Here is an 18,516-nt window from a genome sequence, read left to right as displayed (position 1 = left end):
AGCTGATGAATGCAGCTGAAAGTATCATTTTAAGAGCTGCACTAAGACAAGAAGGAATTGACAGACAGCAGCTGATAAAAACTAGCGAGACTTCCATTACTGACTACCATATTTTTGTGATGACAACCAATATGCAGAACACCTATTACTCCACAAAGTTGTTCCAAAAGAGATTTAAAACACTGAATGTAATTGAAAAAAAAATCATCTATCTTTAGAGCAAGTGTGAAAGAAATAGTGAAAATTATAAAACGAAATATTTTACTTAGCTCTTTTTCATATGTGCATACACATATATGTATATAACAGTTCTGGTTCCTCTCTCTGATAATATCACTCTGTAAGCTGGCACCATGATATAAATTAAGCCACTTGTCTGACACTGCTGCAGTTATTAAATAGACCACACTGAAAAATAACATTTTTAAAACCGTTTTCTCATTTCCCTTGCTGCTGGCTTGTGGAGAACACCTTGCCAGCTTCTTGACAGGTCAATTATTCCAGTGCTCAGCTTCTTCTTACAGATATGAAAGAACCCAAATCGCTGCTCATCTTTTCCAGACGCAGCCAAACAGAATTCCATTTGTTACCTTCACAAGGCCAAAGAGGCAGGAGATGGATGGATACTGAACTGTGACAAATGTCTGATCTAGAGGAAAAGTCTAACTGCAGCAAAATTGATTTTTGGAGGTAGGCCTCAGAAGTAACATTGCATGTAAAATTCAATCCAGCAGAAAGCTGCCACTACCTTTTGGTCATACTTCGCCTTTACCAGGGCTATTTGTTTTGATGTCGCAAAAAACTTCCAACGTGCGTATCACTCTTCCAAATTATTTTCTAAAAATAGTATAGCTGACATTTTTTAAAAGTCAAGTCTAAAAAAGCTCATTTTCGAAATGGAATCACAGGTGACACAGCAAGTGGGATACCTTTAAATAGACTGCCATCTTTCTTCATTAGATGAGAAAAAAACCACTGTCATTAAACATTTAGTTGATGTTATTCTTGAAATATATGAACACCAATATAATTACAAAACTAATGTGAGGAATTAAAGGGACGATCAGTAGAACTGCATCTACCGAATGTCTTAATTTTCTCATGGAATTACTTAACTTTATCACCCAAGTGAGAGGAAGAATTATTTACAGGGGCTGACATTTCTCTGGTGATAATACTACGTGTTACAGGCTGATGGTTTTTTGAGAGAGGTACTTGTAAACAGACTCCTTGAAGGTTATATTAATCCACAAAGTGGATCCTAGGCTGTGAGTTATACATATCTGTAGGCAAGCAGAGTTTTTAAAATCTTCGCTATGTGGCAAGTTATTCCACATGAACAAAGTGGCCTTTAAAGTAGGAAATTACCTGACAGACTCTGCTGGGAGTTGAGGTTTATAAAAGAAAATGTCATTCCTCAAGTATTTTATAGAAATAGAGAAGAGGTACAAAATCTTCTCTCTTTTTCAGTAGTTCTTAATTTACCTTTAGCAAGAGACAGATGAACTAAATAAACAACAAAAATCAATTTAAATTGGACAAGAAGAAAATCTGCTAGTGAAGGGACAAAATCCTATATTTTACCTCTAGAAAAGCAATATCACCTGTAGAAAGCTTTTTTCAATTTTCTTTTTTTTTAAAAAAGCTTTGTTCAGACTGCTGCAAAGATATTCTTTACTGATTGATTTAGGCTTTGTAGTCTGAACAAAGATACGGGAACCATAAAGTCCCAAATTCTAAATCAGACTTGAACAGTGCCTTCCTACATGCTCTTCTACATGTTGCAGGACACTGAATATCCTCATCTATAAAGTATGAATGGCAACCAAGTTATCTTCAGGCTTACTTACTTGTTGGGCAATAATCACAACAAATCAAAGAGAAAAGTGAGTAATAAGCAAGTCCTTTCTAGAATTAAAAAGTACTTGGCAATCAGCACAAAATTAAACCTCAGGAGACTACTGTAACACAAAAGCCACTGAAACCATAAGAGCATTTTGAAACTTCACCATATTTCTTTCCCTTGCTTTGAAAGAAATCAATGAAACAGTGAGAAGATGAACCCTCATTGCTATGATCATCCTTCTACTTTTACAGGACAGATTCTCCAGGCAAAGGTTGCATTAAATAGGTAGAAAGATAGGTTTCTTGTACATTTCTAAGAGAAAAAGATAAAAATTGCTTATATCTCACTTCACTCCCTTTACTTTCCAATAAAAAAGCAGTCCTGGAGCGCATATGTTTTAGCAAAACTATATAACGTGCTACATGCTACAAATAAAAATGCTCGTGCATTTCAGTAATGCAAGCTGTTTACTATGTCTGCATCCTGCATGTTTCACAGAGGCCTGAAAGGCACTTAAGGAAATCGTCCGAAGGACTAAATAGGGCAGTTTCATGAACGGTGTGCTAACAGAACCAATGAAGTGGCATGCCCTTGAGACTGGAGTTCCTGCAGACTAGTTAAGTATCTGTCCTTCTCTAGTCCCCCATTTCCCAACCAAACTGTTCATTTATTTTATTACCCATTCAGAAGGATGTGCTTAAGATCAACCACTAATCTGTAAGAGGTTTCATTTATTAGTTTTGTTTTCAAAGTGCAGACCGAAGTCTTCTATTGCAGCAACACTGGCTGTAAAAAAAAGGCTGCAGTGCACCTTTTTTGGAAGACCCAAAGCCACCTATACATTAGAAGCCAGAAGATGACAGGACTGGCCCAGTGCTTTCTCACAAATACTTAGAGCGCAAAACTGAGTATTATATAAAATTCTAATGCCAACCCTGTATCTAACAAACAGAAATCATGTGGCAGAAATAGAGCTAAACATACACATACACACAATAACCAATTCTTGATTTCACCTCCAGTGCTCAGTATGGAAGCCTGTTGCTTTTCTGACCATTTTACTAACCTTCCTCTGTGGTACGAGCAGACTTTGATTCACTGTCCATTCCTTGGAATTCATTGAAATAAGGGCGAACTTTAATTTCATAAGTGACTCCCTTTTTCAAGCTGACGAGGACAGCACTGCGCTCAGTTGGGACTTTGACCTCCAAATTCTGCCACACAGCTGGAGAAGGTAGGCCAGACATTTGGCGATACATTACTCGGTATCCCTGAATAAACTGGGATTGGCGGTCAACCTAGAAATGGCATTAAATAATATGTCAATAAACATATTAAGGTAATGAAACTGCATAAAAAGAAAACTAAACATTTGCCTAGAATACTTTTGTCCTCATGAAAAAGAGAAAATTAACAGATGTTTAAGATGCTGAATTTAAAAATCAAACTGACTTCTCGTAAGTCACTGTTGATTGTCTATAAAGAACATTTTTCTCACATTACTTGTTATAGAACATTTCTTTCTATTTAACTCTCTAGCTCTATATATCATGACAAATACCACCTTAAATCATAAAGCAAGGCCCTAGCCCTGCAACAGATCATGAAAAGAGAACTTTGGCATAATGCTCACTGCATGTAAACTTATTAAGCACATCTTGGCTACTGATGTGCTGAAATATGAGAAGAAAAGAAAAACAAATTCTTTTCAGAAAAGGACAAGTCTTTGAAGATATCCTACATGCTTTCAATTAGTCCATTACTTGGCTCACAGCTCATCTTTTCATGAGATGCTCAGGAAAGTAAAATAAACATAAGACAGATGTAGAGAAAACAACTTCCAAGGACATGTGCCATTTCTTGTGTTTACAGTCTAAGCAGTCTCTTTGCATCCTGGGGTTGTGATGCTCTCAGGCCATCAGATGGAGATGGAATGTTGGGTTTGGTTTATATTTTATATGTTGCTAGGCAAGCACAAGTCAAGATTGGACCATACATAGAAGTTTAACAATTCTAACCTATCACAGCTATAAATAGGATTTTTAGTTAAGGAAAAACTTAAAATGTGTTTTGTCTTTGAGAGGTTGCAAGTATTTTGGGGGGGGGGGTTTTTAAGGAGCACAAGCCAATTATTCAAGCTATAATAATGTTTGCATGAATTTTGCCTGAAAAAACAGTCAAAACAATTTGATGGATAAAACGAAACCAAACCCAGCTGCTTCTATAGCCATCAAATAAATAGCCAAAGAAAGTGCAGCACAAATAACGAGACTATACAACTAGCTGTTTGGTAAATCTCTGGGTTATAATTAAGATTCAACAAGTAGGATTTCTCTTCTGTTCTTGACAATTTGCTAGCTCAAAAATATTTCAGAATTAGTGATACATTTGTTTGACTTCTCTTAAGAATAAATGAATTTAAGGCTGAAAACACAAACCAGGGGCTATTACGTTTCTCCTATAATCTTGTTACAGTTTATTGAGGCATTCAGAGGGGACACAGATTCTTAGACATTAAAAAGCAGGGCAAGCAAGAAGAAAGCTTTATTTATGAGAGCAAAGCAGAAATGTCTTTCATCAAAACTGTCACTGTTAAAAACCTTGCAACATATGTTACAACAACATTAAGCTTGCATTTTATAAACTTCTCTGCATTCACTTTAAGTGAATTTATGCACTGAAAGAGGGATATAACTCACAATAATAGCTTGTTAATACCGAAAGAATCAAGCTGTGTTTTTAAGAAGAACATTAAGCAGCTGTTTCCAGATGAAGGGAGTCTGTAAATCAGAGTAAATTGTTTTTATCCATGTTTGACTTTCATTAACTAAATGTTTTACGGACATAAAGACTTTATGAACCTCATGTTTACTACAAAATTCAGCAAGAATAACGCTTTCATGCACTTTGTAATACAGATTCTCAACCTAAACTACAATATAAGGCTATGATGTTTAATAATCAAACACTGAGTTTGATTCCTGCCTAACTTCTGAGTTAGAAGCTATGCTGAAAGACTGCACAACTTTGTTAGAACTTTCCATTTTGTCTTTGTTGTGCTTTTAAGCTCTAGTGACTGCTGCCTAGTGGAGAACATCTGAAAATTCAGAAGTGACGAGGCTGAACAGTAACGGTATGTTGCTACAAAATGGCAGGAAAACTGTTTTGTATGGCATGGTACAAACACAAATGCACCCACCAACTCTCTGAGAAGAACTGGACCCCTATAGTACCTATAGTATACTAATTTGAGTCCATCACACTTTCTTACACACTTACATATAGGTAACATACAAATTATTCATACACCTCTTTTCCTCTTAGACTTCTAAGTTCCTAACCTAAAAGACTAAACAATGCAAGGAATATGAAAACAGAACACGGTAGTACAACAAGGTTGTCGTGTATATGGGTACTATAAACTGGCTTGATTTGGGCTCACACAAGTTTCACAGAGCTTTCAATTAGAAGTTTGATTACAACAGGGCTGAATGATCTGCCCAAAGTGCTGATTATTGACAAGTGATTTCATTGTTCAGGGTCTGGGAGGGTACTTACAAAAGAAAATACTATGCATTTTTATTGTTTTCTATAAACATCCACTTGCATTTAGTATCAAGGAGAGGATACAAAGCTCGCTTTCGTGCCGACCTAAAGTTAGTATGAATGAACAGGGCCCATCATATGGTCAAACTACTCAGAGGGCACATCACTTATAGGGAAAGGTGGATTTTTTTGTTTTGCTTGGAGTTTTCTGACTAGCAAAAAATTACTCTTGGATAATTGCATGGATTAACCAGAGATATTTCTGAAGTATAGGACAGGTAAATAGTTCACATATATATACACACACGCACATATATGTGTGTACATGTATATGTAAGTATACACATATGTGTCTATATATACATGCACACACAGTGTTAATACAAAGCCTGTGACTTCATAGTTTCCTCCATTTGTTATGTGGTAATTATGTGTCACGCCAACAGCATGCCACTAAAAATATGCTTCACATTAAAGAACTGCATTCAGCTGTGCTAAGCATCAAACAACTCTGTAGGTTTGGTACAGATTCACACATAGGCAGAGTTGCAGAAACATGCACAGTGATTCGATGAAAGAATTAAATAATTTCTAGGTATTCTCCTTTCTGTTTTTTTTTTTGTAAATGATTGCCCACTTCCTCATACAAAGCACTTCGCATTAGTACAGAGATTGCAGGAGCTCTCCGTGCTGAATACCGGGATCAGAGAATATTTCTAGTCTTTCTGTGACACTCTTTAACTACTCTGCAATTAGTACAAGCAGCAGTGGCATCCACTCAAAAGAGCTGCAACAGTTGCTGATCTAAAGATACACTTTCTGCCTCAAAAGGCAGGTGGCAGAAAATGCAGATGCTCCTTTAAAAGACAGAAGAGAGCAATTACTGGGTAGGTTCTGCTCAGCACTGACCTAATGCTTTAAGGCGACCTACAAGCATAATTGGTCCTGCATGCTCTTCTCACCCTCTTTTACGATGAATACATAGCATGGGAGGTTATCTACAAAACTGACGACAACTCTCCATTTCTGCAGAACAGAAACTCATTTTCCCTGCGCGTTCAAATCTGCACATGCCACAGCTGAACATGAGACAGGTTCAACAGCCATTAGATCATTTGGTTAGGCTATTACGTTGTTAAAAAGATGGCAAGAAACTCATAATGCAGCTTATGCTGCAAATATAAGCTCCTTTCAGGCAAACCTGCTAATCTGCGCCCTAAAGACATTTTGCAATATGCTCTGTGGTATGTGAATTTCTACCCCAAAATATCCTAAGAAATGCTCTGCTCCCACATCAGTTCTCTATCCAGGCAGAATGCCTTGCACACTGGGCTGAACTCACTAGTACAGATTCACAATAATCTGGAAATTCAAACAGCACTAGCATCTATCTATCCTACAGAAACAAGACAAAAGGTGACAATACACTGGAAGACTGTCTAAAGGACTTGACTCTTGAAGCTTCCAGGGAAGTACATTCATTTAAAATCAATGTCAAATTAAAAGACAGAGGTAAATAAATTATCCTTCTGCCTGGTAGCCTCCTAGAAGGCAGTCAGGATTTCAAAGCAACAAATCTTTTGCCATGTTGAAGAACTGATTTTTATTCCTGCTTGTGACACAAGGCTCCTTTATAATGCTAGGAAACTTTTCACATTTGGCCACTAATGAAACTCTCAGTTTAATGCCCAGTGAGGCTAGAAGCGCTGAACTATAGTTGGGGCCAGCTGAAAAAGTGCTTGTAGTACATCACATGCTGTTGCAATGCAAAATGTTTTGGTAAAAGTAAAAATAAGTCAGGCCAAGGTTTAAAATTAGCCTTTTGATAACAGTGAGCATATCTGATTCTGTAAGTCTCATCAGCAATAAATATTGCTGCACCTCACCTCTCTATGTGTAAAGTTAGGATAATGACACATTTTTATCATTGTGATGTTAAATTCAGTATTATTTGTGAAGCACCCAAATGTTACGGTTGAGAGCATGACAGATAAGCAAGCATGCGAGACAAACTAATAATTTTTTATTCAATGTGAGGTTTCAATGGTATGAATTTAATAAGACCTGGCACCACACAGTGAACAAAGAAGATAAAAAGAAATGTTCAATAGCTCCATGAAGAAGAGATCCTGTATGTGACCAGATAATTACAGCTACGCTTTAATACTTACGCACAAGAGGAATACATTTAAGTGACAGTGAAAACCTAACTTCTGATATTCCTTTTCCTTTTTTTAACATTGACTTTGTAAGCCTGACCTTCTTTTAAAACAAAATATGTGTGTATATTTGTATGTGTATACTGTAAAATTGCAACACAGTAGCAGAGAACTATTTCCGAGATTTTAAATTCATATTTGAAAAAAAAAAAAAAAAAAAAAAAAAAAGAGAAAGCAAAAGCAAAACAATCTCAGAAAGAAGGGGGAAATTGGTGTTAGTTTGCTGGGAGTCAGGATGCCAGAAACTCAGTAATCCAGGACGTTCTTTGGCATTCACTCTTTAAATTGCAGAAAGTCAACACAAAGGGCCTTATGACTCTCATGGCACTTCTGTCCTTTTGTAAGATAGCTACACTATCTAACCATTTTATATTAATAGTGTGAACTTTATTCTCTGGATAGAGTGACTTTTTTCCTAGAGACTATGGTTAATTAATTGGTTTTGTTCTGGTTGCTGGTTAGTTTCTAATTAGCTGTTCCAGAGATCTTTTTTTGTGTCTTTCTTCCCTCAGGCAATTCCAAAATGTCTCTACAGAGGCCTGTATGCTTGCTTGTCAGGTGGCATAGGGTCACTGCTTTGAGGGATCTTCCCAATAAGCTGATATCCATAGGATCCATAACAATTTACCTTTACCTTACCATGTTTTCTTCACTCATTACTTGTTCAGTAGGGGCACCAAGAGACTCTTTTAGATAGGTAAATATGCATATAAGCACACACACCCCCCCCATATAGATATATACACACACATAAATGCATATATATCTCACTGTAATATAATGACATTGGTTACATTGCATAAAACTGAATTCTGTTTATATTGGGGCTTCCTTTTGTAGTGCATGCTAAAACAAGGGCAAGCCTGTGAAACTGTATTCCTGACAGCTGTCACAGCCAAGAAAGGACTTGAAGGAGCACCACATGGATGTGATCCAGGTTTACAATTACTAGCTGCTAACATCCAAAATTTCTAAACTACTGACCCATCTGCTTGGGGAAATGTCTGCCTGGGCAAAAGAGTTTGCTACAAAGATTAGTCAGCCTGTCTTGAAGTTATGCAGCTGAAAGAGAGGGCATTTTTAGAAAGGCAAGCTGCATATTGACATCATCAATGGCAAAATGCAATGACACATTTTCTAAATAATCTTCTAAGAAAGACAAATTTGTGGGTTTCTCTATTTATTCTAATCTGCCCCCAGACCATTGAAATCTGTCAGAACAAGCATGGTGCATAAGCGCCCATAAATATGGCTGAGTTGTGCAAAAACACTGGTAATCCTTATAATACACAATCTACTACCACACTGCTTATCTCCTGTTGTATAATCCTCTGTACACATTAACCTCTTAGCAATATTACATGCAGAAGAAAAACCCTGAGTATTGTGAATACCCCTTTAGCAGAATTCATCCTATATAATGCAACTGTTTCAGTGACGGGCAGTGTAGTACTATTTCTCTCACGCTTCCACCCGTGGCTCTCCTTCCTCTGGGGCAGATGCCCCAAGAGCAAAGCACTCTTCTTCTGGTGTGCAGCACCCTAGGAACTCTCTCTCTTTCCTTCCACAGTTACAAAACCTTTCCTTCAAGCCTCAGGAAGGGAAACATAGCATTTTGAAAGCCAAATACTATATCAGAAATTCTACCCAGTAGTTTGACCCCTCAAATAGAAACGTTGTTAAGTACTGCCAAAAAGATTCTGGTCTTCTATAATGAAAGGATATCCACTGATTGCGGGTAAGGCTTATTCTAGAAAACCAGATGCTACACAGCGGATCAGGTATCAGCACCACGTGCTTCTGACTTCACTACAAGTGACTTATAAGAAAAGTATTTTTGCATTTTAGGGTCACCAAATAATAGGTTTTTGTCAGATGTCCCTATGCCTTGAAGTGGAAAGTGCTTTTTCATACAGCAATTTCATGTTGGTATTTAACTTTGATTATTTTTTGACATGCACAGTAATGGGTCCACAGATCAATTATCCTTTAGATTATGGTGTTAAGCATATTCATTTTTATACTCTTTCTCCAGTCAGACAGCTAGCTTGCTTTGAGCTGAACACTGAAGACTTTGAACCTGCCTGACTTGAAAGAGAAAATAAAAAGACCATTTCATTACCACATATATATGCCTGTATAACGTCTGAAGCCAAGACTAGAGATCTCCAGGGTAGTAAAAAACTGAAGGGATAAATAGGGCAAAATTAAAGTACTAGTAAGGTAGTAACAACAGAAGCCTTACCGTCCAGGTGACTTGAACTGTTGTGGGTGTCAACACAACAGGATTATGCAGTCGTACAATGACATCTCCCAGTTCTTTCTGGACTTGCCTGTGATCCACTCCTTGTGCTGGTGGGCTGATATCTGCCAGGCCAGGTACACACATGGAACCATTATTCTAATGCGAAGTGTTATATATGGCATCAATAAGAGCTACTGAATAGCTTAACAGCCTGATTTAAACACCCCGTATAGTACTGTTTTTAAAACAATACAGTACTAAAGTTTAAATATGAACTCCAAAGCATATCAAGTAACGTCTAAATGAGTATTCAGACTCAATGGCAAAGTTTTCTCAGATCTGGTAAGTGATGAGAGAGATGCAATATTCACTAGTCCCAAAATACTCAGATAATAATAATGTTGCCCAGATGTCTGGAACCAAATTGGTTAGTATAATTGAAGAAAATGAACAGGTTTTTTTTTTTATTTTTATTTTCTTAGAGCATACATGACATTAAGTCATTATATGATTCCAAATTTTCACTAAGCTTCCCCTCCCCACATGCCATGCACACAAGAAACCAAACACTAAAAATAGGCCTTTCTTCTGCAAAGCAAATTTTCCCTTTACAGATATAGATAATAAAATCTAGTGCAAATACAAAAAAAGAATTGACTTTTGAAGGCAAATTGATTCTGATCTAATAAAAGGCCAACAAAAACACTCTATCACAAAAATTTTCTCTTCAAGATTACGTCAAAGATTTCTTCAAACTATGTGGGAAAATTATTTCTTCTAGTCAAAACCTGAAGGAATTTGATCACTTTGTATACATCTATGGAAAACTGTGACTCCATCTCCAGTACCACGCAGCCCTGGCAGCTAGTCCTTAGGAACCACATTTCGGTTATGCCATAGTGTTAAACTGAATGAAGCTGTATTACCTTTGCTAAATAGGAACTGCAAATACAAAAGAGTGTGTCAGAAAATGGAGAAGGAGATGTGCAATGTGTCTTTTTAGTGATAGTTCCTGGAAATCATCATTTTCTGTTACATTGCATCAAAAGGAGAATGTTGGGCTACAGATATCACCTAGTTAATATATCACCATAGCATGACGCTTCCCTCCAACCTAGACTGAAGTGAGGGTACTTCCTAGGAGCCAGTGAAGTCTGGATCCTGTCAATGGATCCTTCAAGGATCTTACAACACTGTATCTTGGTCAATAGTTACAGATGCTCTTACTATGTCAACTGTCTATGTGGATTGCATAATGCCTATTAGAAATACACATATTGATTATTTCTGCTGGAATTTACTTTGAATTTTTCTAGAAGAGGGGATTTGGAACACAAACACAGATTATATCCAAAAAGGGCCAATACATCAAGGTCATGTACATCTTGGCATCTGTGAATTCTGCTTGGCTTTCCCATGGGATTCACTAGCCAAAGACACTTTCCCCTCTTTTTGAATCAACATCATGTCCTTGTGAACAGAATACCTACAAAAAAGGTCTTTTCCCCCCTCTGATGGTCTTAGATATGAGAGTATGAAGCATTTTATCGTCTAAATATTATTAAGAAGAAATAATAGTGCTCTTAAAAATGAAAGATTTAAATATAGCAACTTTGTTTAAATCATATGCTTCCAGATTTTGAAAGAAAGTAGGTTTTGACCATCAATATTTCAGCTTCATTATTCTGGATTGTTATGGGTTCTGAGCCACCAATAAACAATATTGCCACAGGCTTCTACTGATACTCAAATGAAAATGGCTTCATGGATCTCCAAAGGGAATATAATCAAAATATGGATGTTACTGAAGGAGCTTGTCTAGCAAGTTATGCCTATTCAAAGTGACCATGAAACAGAGAGATATAATAAAATAAATCTGTAAGACAGCAATTCAGACTGGTTTACAGGATGATAAGTTATGCTGCTATCCACAGATAGCTATGATCCTTGGTACAAAATATATACCCATATATATATACACACACATATGTATACCCATGGCTACATTTTAGGTTAAGTTTTCCTGTGGTATACAACCAACTGAGTACCTATATTCCCTCAGGAGAAAAGACATTTCTATATAGTGTGTTTGTATGAACTGCATTTCATCATTTTAATGGGACATGTACAGAAGTAAGGGAATAACATGGACTAATAACAGTAAGACATGAGTATCAAGATGTACGTGTAGAATTCTGTTTTCTGGTATGTACACTTGGAAACATGCATATGCAATGATCACAGTGTAATGTCTTGTAATGTCATTTTCACATTACTAGGAGACTCTTGGTGGAAAAGCAGGTGATCTACTTATAAGGACATTGTCAGATATTGGAATAATAAAATCATGACTCAAGCAAATCTGGCTCAAGAAGCTATATTCTGATCACAGTTAAGAGGTCTCTAAAATTTGGTTATATATTTTCTCTAACTCCTCTTTTAACAGCTTCCAGTGAACTTACTATTAGTTGCTAGTAATTTAAATTCCAGGGATAGGATTATATATAGTTTCTTTAAAGTGTTTTTTAATATATGGTTTGGTCTGTTAATAATCCAAACAAGAAACCAACTCTTTTCTTAGAGTAATTACTGATTTCTCTGTCCTTATTTGATATAAGCCATAAAGGTAAAGCTTTAGAAAGTGCCTTGCTGTCTACTTGTAGACCACTGGTGAAAATATGCATAAAATCCTATTACTTGTCTTTGCTATACTTAATACCAGGAAATTAAATGCTCAGCTATTAAAACTACCAGACACCTGTTGCAAATTAATACTATATAGCGCTGTTATAGCTGCTTTTTTCTTCCTCCGTGGCCATTGTGAATAGGTTTTCTACTGTGTGTCAGCTTCTTCTGTGAGCCTGAATTGAATTCAAACATAATTAGAAATCGCATCAAAACATTATGTTAATTTTCAATTGATTTTATGATTTAATTCTATTAAACTGCAGGCTTGCAAAGAAGCTATAAATTCTGTACATGTCTCAGTGTGCTTGACTGCTAAACAGCTTCTGGAAATGGAAGCTGCAACACATGCTGTAGCTAATTAAAAGACATGTTTTTACTGAAATCAAATTGCTTGTCAGTATGTCAGATAAAAAGTCTATACCTGACACTCAAATGCCAAACAAAGTTGTTTTTTTAACTAGGTGGTAAGTTATGCAGACTAAAAGGCTGGTGCAATGAAAAGCATGAGTCACCCTATAATAATGGGAGAGTAAGAAAGAGAAGGTAACTTGTGATACCCGGTGGATAGTCAGGCCATGAAATCCCTGCCCAATTCACTCCTACAGCTTTTCAGAAAGCAGCTCTGTTTCTCCTCTTTTACACCAACGATTACTATTTTGAGGCGATAATTATTAAGGACAGATTTATTCAGGAATAGACTGGGATGAGAGAGGCTGGATGTGGTGGTTATATGATAAAGAAATACCACCCTACTCTTGTTTCTCTCTTTCCATCTCGGAAAAGCAAAGGGCCCAAACCACTTACACGTGCTGGAGGCTGAGACAGGATGAACTCTCCACGCATGCTTTTATAACTTCCATAAACAGAGACAGAGGGTCTCATTCTAAATTAACTGTGAGAGAAGCTATTACTTTGGACTTGAAAAAATTGTTATTCAAAAAAATTATTAATTCCTGTATTCCAACCTGTTTAACACAGAACTACACTTGTTAATGAAGTATTCAAGCAACATGTTGTCAAAGTCCATGCAGTGAAGAGAAATCTGTTTGTGGCAGTTATACGCGGCCAGAGTTTGATGTAACATGAACAGAATTCAATAGTCAATTTGACTGCAATGGAGGATCCCAGCTATCAATTATATCACCACCCTATAAATGAGGGATTTCACTTCAGCCTTCCCTCTTGGTTTATGCAGTGGATTAACACAAAGAATTCAGAAATCTAGGTGTATAAATAGAAGACCTATACTTTCCTCAGAATAACTTCAAAATATTCTTAGCATGCAGATGCCTTAATTGACATGAATTCTCTGCCTAAATGTTGGACAAGATTAATCAATGCATTACAGATATTTTGTGCAATTCTTTTGATTAAAACTCACGTTAAACACGGTGTCTGTCTGTCATAAGCACTTGTTATTATAGTATATCCCTATTACAATAATGGAGAAGAAGTAAGGATATATAGAGAAAAGATACTGAGGAGAGCATGGTATTTCAGAGCACTTTTCAGAAAAGCTTGGATAATTCACATTACTTTCAGTAGAAACCAGGAATCAAGGAGCACACCAAGTCTAAGTGAACTCCAACCCGAAAGGTCTACAACATACCAAGGATTTAAGAGCTAACCTATCTCTCCTAAACTCCAGATTGATACAGCAAACACTGGACTATTATTTATCTTTATTGGTTAAGCTCGATTCATGATTCCTTCAGTCAGAGTACTAAAGCCAAATGGCCAGACTGACCTATTGGTCAACTCTCAGTTCCTTCTTTCTGTTTTAGCTCAAGCATGTAAACCTTAATAATTACTATTACCTTGTGTTCGGACAGGATCTGACATAGGGCTGGGATCACTCAGACCTTGAGAATTGATAGCTCTCACCATAAACAGGTAGATTGTATTGGGGCGCAGTCCTCTCACAGTGTAGAGAGTGGTCTTCACATGGTTAGCCACTGTTTGCCAGCTATTGCTCACAGACTGACTGCAATGAGAACAGGATTGAAGATTATAGACTAATGCAAGAGAAAAATAAAGTGCAAGGACCTACTTTTGTGACCCTGTATCAAGTCTAAGTACAGGAAAAAGTAGTAAAGCAGTGTAAAAATAAATAATTAGTTTCAATCAACTCATCAAGATGGGATAAAAAAAAATAACACAGCTGTCCAAAGTGTTTCTCCTTTCAACAGAAGCAAACCCTTTTTCTATCTCTCTAAAACAAGTATCTGCAAAACGAAAGTGTGTAAAGCTGTAAAGTAAATTTGAATGATAAATAGGCCTCTCTTGAACATAAACCTTAGAAAAGAAAATCATGCTAAAAGAATAATTTTCTATACTGCTAAGCAAATTAAGTCAATAAATTGTCGTTGGAACAAAAGTATTCTCCTTGAACTAAATTTGTACTCAAAGTTACAAAAGAAAAGATCTGAAAAACTGCTTTAAATACATTAAAAGGAAAAAGAAAATGGAAAGCAACAAGTTTCATGTTATTTCAATTGTTTCATTCATGTAATGCTTAAAGGATAGTACAAGTTCCAGAGCAAAACCAACAGTCTGCACATACAGTAATATTCTTTGTATATTATCATAGCAAGATGACGCATTATTGCTGTTACTTCTTAAATTTGCATGCATATGATTTTGACAAATTCTTGCATGAATTTTAATTAAAAGATAAACTAAATAATTTGTCATTTGTTGCACATCTTGACTAAGGAAAGTATTTAAGAATGTGCACATTTTTAAGTGGAAGCGAGGTATGTGAGAGGTATGGCCCACGTTTAAACAAACTTGCTGAACTGGAGCCCAGGAGTTCTTTCCTACTACGTATTAAGTGCTGCTGTGTGGAAGGGAGCAGCTGGACTCTCTTCAACTTCAGCCTGTAGTACGATAACCTAAATTATCAACACTAGCCTTTTCAGTTAAAAGTTTTAATCTATCTAAACCAGTAAAAAATATAAATTTAAAGTGTTTTGATTCTTCACTAGGTGCTGCTTTAACAAGAACAGGAATTAATGTATGCAGAGAGGCTTCAGGATTATCCATGTATTTTCAGACTATTTGGACTATGATAGACAAGATAGCACTGCCCCAAATTATTTGACCTCCAGCATTCCCACAGGAGACTCTCAACTGATCATCAATGCAAAGGGAAAAGTAACAAATAATGACTGCATTGTCCTGTTATATTCCTGTTGACCTGAAGAAATAGTTAGATGCTCTTCTAATTAATCACTCAGAAAAAAGTGATAAATTGAAAAAAAAAATCAATTTAAAAAATGAGAATCAATGCCTGCCATAGGAGTTGAGTCTTTTAATGAACTTCTAATGATATGTGTAGAGACCAAAAGAACACCACAATACCAGGAGAACAGCTGGTACCAGGGTTTAAGCAAAATTAGAAGGGAAGATTAAAAGTGGAATAATTCACATACCTAAAAGCCTCAATAATATATGCACTAGCTGGTAGGCTTCCAGGGGTCCCTGGTTGCCAGGACAGGGTGACACTGTTCTTAGTAACATCAGTGACCTGAGGTTTGGATGGCGGCCCAGGGAGGTCATTTATATCATAATTTTTACTGACTGTTGCTCCACCGGATTCTGTAAGGGACAAATACAAAACAATTACTTTTTACCCTTGATTGTGTACATTTGATCAAAGTAGAAGACTAAAAGGAAAAACATGCCAAACATCTGCAAAATCAGCATAACCAATGTTCTTAATCTGTAAAGAAGTAAGTCAACAATTGCATTACCATGTATATGTTTGGATGAAAAGCTATCATTCTTTACGTACATACTGAAAGAAAAAACCTCCAAAATTCAAATGGTTATATATAAATATATAAAAAAAGAAACGAAAGAATAATAATAAAGGCCAGCTTTTCTGAAATGTACATAAAATATCAAAACCTCATTTACTAGAAGGCTGAGAAAATTCCTATATCCAGATCAACTCCAGTACTCACAGAGAGCACACTGGACTTTGATAGGACTCTGTCTGGGCATAATAGTTTTCTTGTCCAAGCCAATTATTCAATAAATCCACAGTTTATTAATATTCCTGTTTAGAAGAGTTATAGCATACCACTGTCACCAGAGACAAATACAAATCGTTGCAATGTCAATGGGCATTTAAAGATAATAGCAATGAAATGCAAGGTGTGTGGCGGAACTCAGCCTTCCCACCTAAAACTTCTCCATCTCAATCCCAGAATTTCTAGAGCGGATTATTTGAATCAGGCTGCTCTAATATAGCCTACACTTTCATTTTGTGCCAACTGAAAAACAGCCCCTGGACATTGCTTACCTGTCACCTCCAGCACAGCACTCCATGACGTCTCCCCACTGGAACTTGTAGCAACGCAAGTGTAAGTCCCAGTATCAGACAGCTAGACATGAACAACAGTTAAGGGCAGTTTTAACAACCTTTTAGAATCAGTTGACAGAGTTTATTCTAATTTTCTTTTTTTAAATGTTTCTTGGTAAGAAGGACTTAGCCTACATTTTACATCAGACTACAGGGCACCAAACATTTTCAAACAATCATTTAATGGTGGCTTACTTTTAGAGAACTATAATACGATTACTTCCTTCTAATATTGTTCTAATTCTAATTTTCATATTGTTAATGGTAGCAGTACAGCGTGTAAGTGCTACAGAATGGATGTTTTAGACAGTGTCAATCTTTGTATTCACTACAACAAATGCAGGTGAAGTCGGGTGACAATGTAACAACAATTAACTTTGAGGATAAAATCTCACAGTTTGTTATTCCATGATGACCCAGAGATACAGTTTCCAGTGCCAGGGAGGACGTTACAACATCTTAGACTCTTACGACAGATGAAGTCATTTCTATACAGGCCACCACACATACAAATACTGTTGCTGAGACTTAACAGTGGTTCTCTCTACACAGACAGTCCTCCAAGCCATTTTCAATTGGCAAAGATAAATCAGATCCTACACCACACTTACTTTTCTTCTGTTTGACATGGGATTCTATTTCAGGCTTGCAAGGCATATTTTGGTAGCTAAAAAAAAAATGCATTTGTATAAAACTGTTGTGATTTCCTTGTCAGTTCATATATTTCAAATTTATTTGGGGAAACCATTTTGAATTATGTTGTCAATATTAATCTCATTGCTGTATAAATTGTTCTACTGGAAAATTTGCCAAGTGTTTTGCTATTCCTTACTTAAATTTAAAGTCAAGATTTCTGAGACAGGAACTAGTGAAGACTACAGAGATGGGTGGAAAGCAGTAACTTTACAAAGCACAAAATAGACAGAGGAGCCCTCCTACCACTATGAATACAGCACGGTAATTTGGAGATGGAAGCAGAAGAGGGAGAGTGCTGACTCTAGTGATAAAAGAGAAGAATTATATCCACCATCAGATGACTTGACGGAAATAGGACTGCATCCAAGAAGCTTTATTGGACTTTAAGGAATTGTAATGGGCTCTGCTAAATGCAGATTGGCACTATAGCAAAAGTGCTTATATCTCACCCTTCAAGAAGAATGTCAAGGCAAATAAGTGAGATGCTCATTAGATTACTTGTTGATATATAATTTAATTGATTCTTGAATTGTCATGTTTGAATTTTGTTGATATTTTCTTCAGATACACTGGGACTGCAGTATACCATTCTTAGGGGCAGGAAGCAAACTGTTAATGCCAGTTCAATAGTCTGAATGAGCATGACTTGCATTTTAGGAGGTGCTTTTGTTGTGGAATACAAGCAATAATTAAGCCCCTCTGACAGTGCCTCAAATACTCAAAATATAGAGGTACTGCTAGTGAAATGAGAAAGACTCTTGAAAGGAGACAGATTTTCCAGAGGAGAGCACCTTATTGCATTCTGAAGTAGTGCTTTATTTTGCTTCTTCTGAGCTTTTATTAAATATATATTTCTTCATTATGTGATAATGGAGAATATTTCACAAGGCTATGGTTCTCAACTTCA

General features: G+C 36.5%; 1 protein-coding gene across 1 annotated transcript in view; it reads right to left on the bottom strand.

Annotated features, from left to right (window-relative positions):
* ROBO2 (roundabout guidance receptor 2) overlaps positions 1–18,516 on the bottom strand; it is a 922,222-nt gene that overhangs the window by 70,833 nt on the left and 832,873 nt on the right. The window contains exons 11-15 of the mRNA XM_035902212.1: positions 16,854–16,935; positions 15,979–16,144; positions 14,362–14,528; positions 9,857–9,978; positions 2,913–3,144 (exon numbers count right to left, since the gene is read on the bottom strand). Of these exons, the coding sequence (XP_035758105.1) occupies positions 2,913–3,144; positions 9,857–9,978; positions 14,362–14,528; positions 15,979–16,144; positions 16,854–16,935 (769 nt within the window). The remainder of the gene's footprint in view (positions 1–2,912; positions 3,145–9,856; positions 9,979–14,361; positions 14,529–15,978; positions 16,145–16,853; positions 16,936–18,516) is intronic.

Source organism: Egretta garzetta, unplaced genomic scaffold (genome assembly GCF_000687185.1).
Source record: "Egretta garzetta isolate BGI_Z169 unplaced genomic scaffold, ASM68718v1 scaffold289, whole genome shotgun sequence".
Classification (NCBI taxonomy): domain Eukaryota; kingdom Metazoa; phylum Chordata; class Aves; order Pelecaniformes; family Ardeidae; genus Egretta; species Egretta garzetta.
This window is presented reverse-complemented; position numbering and strand designations above follow the sequence as displayed.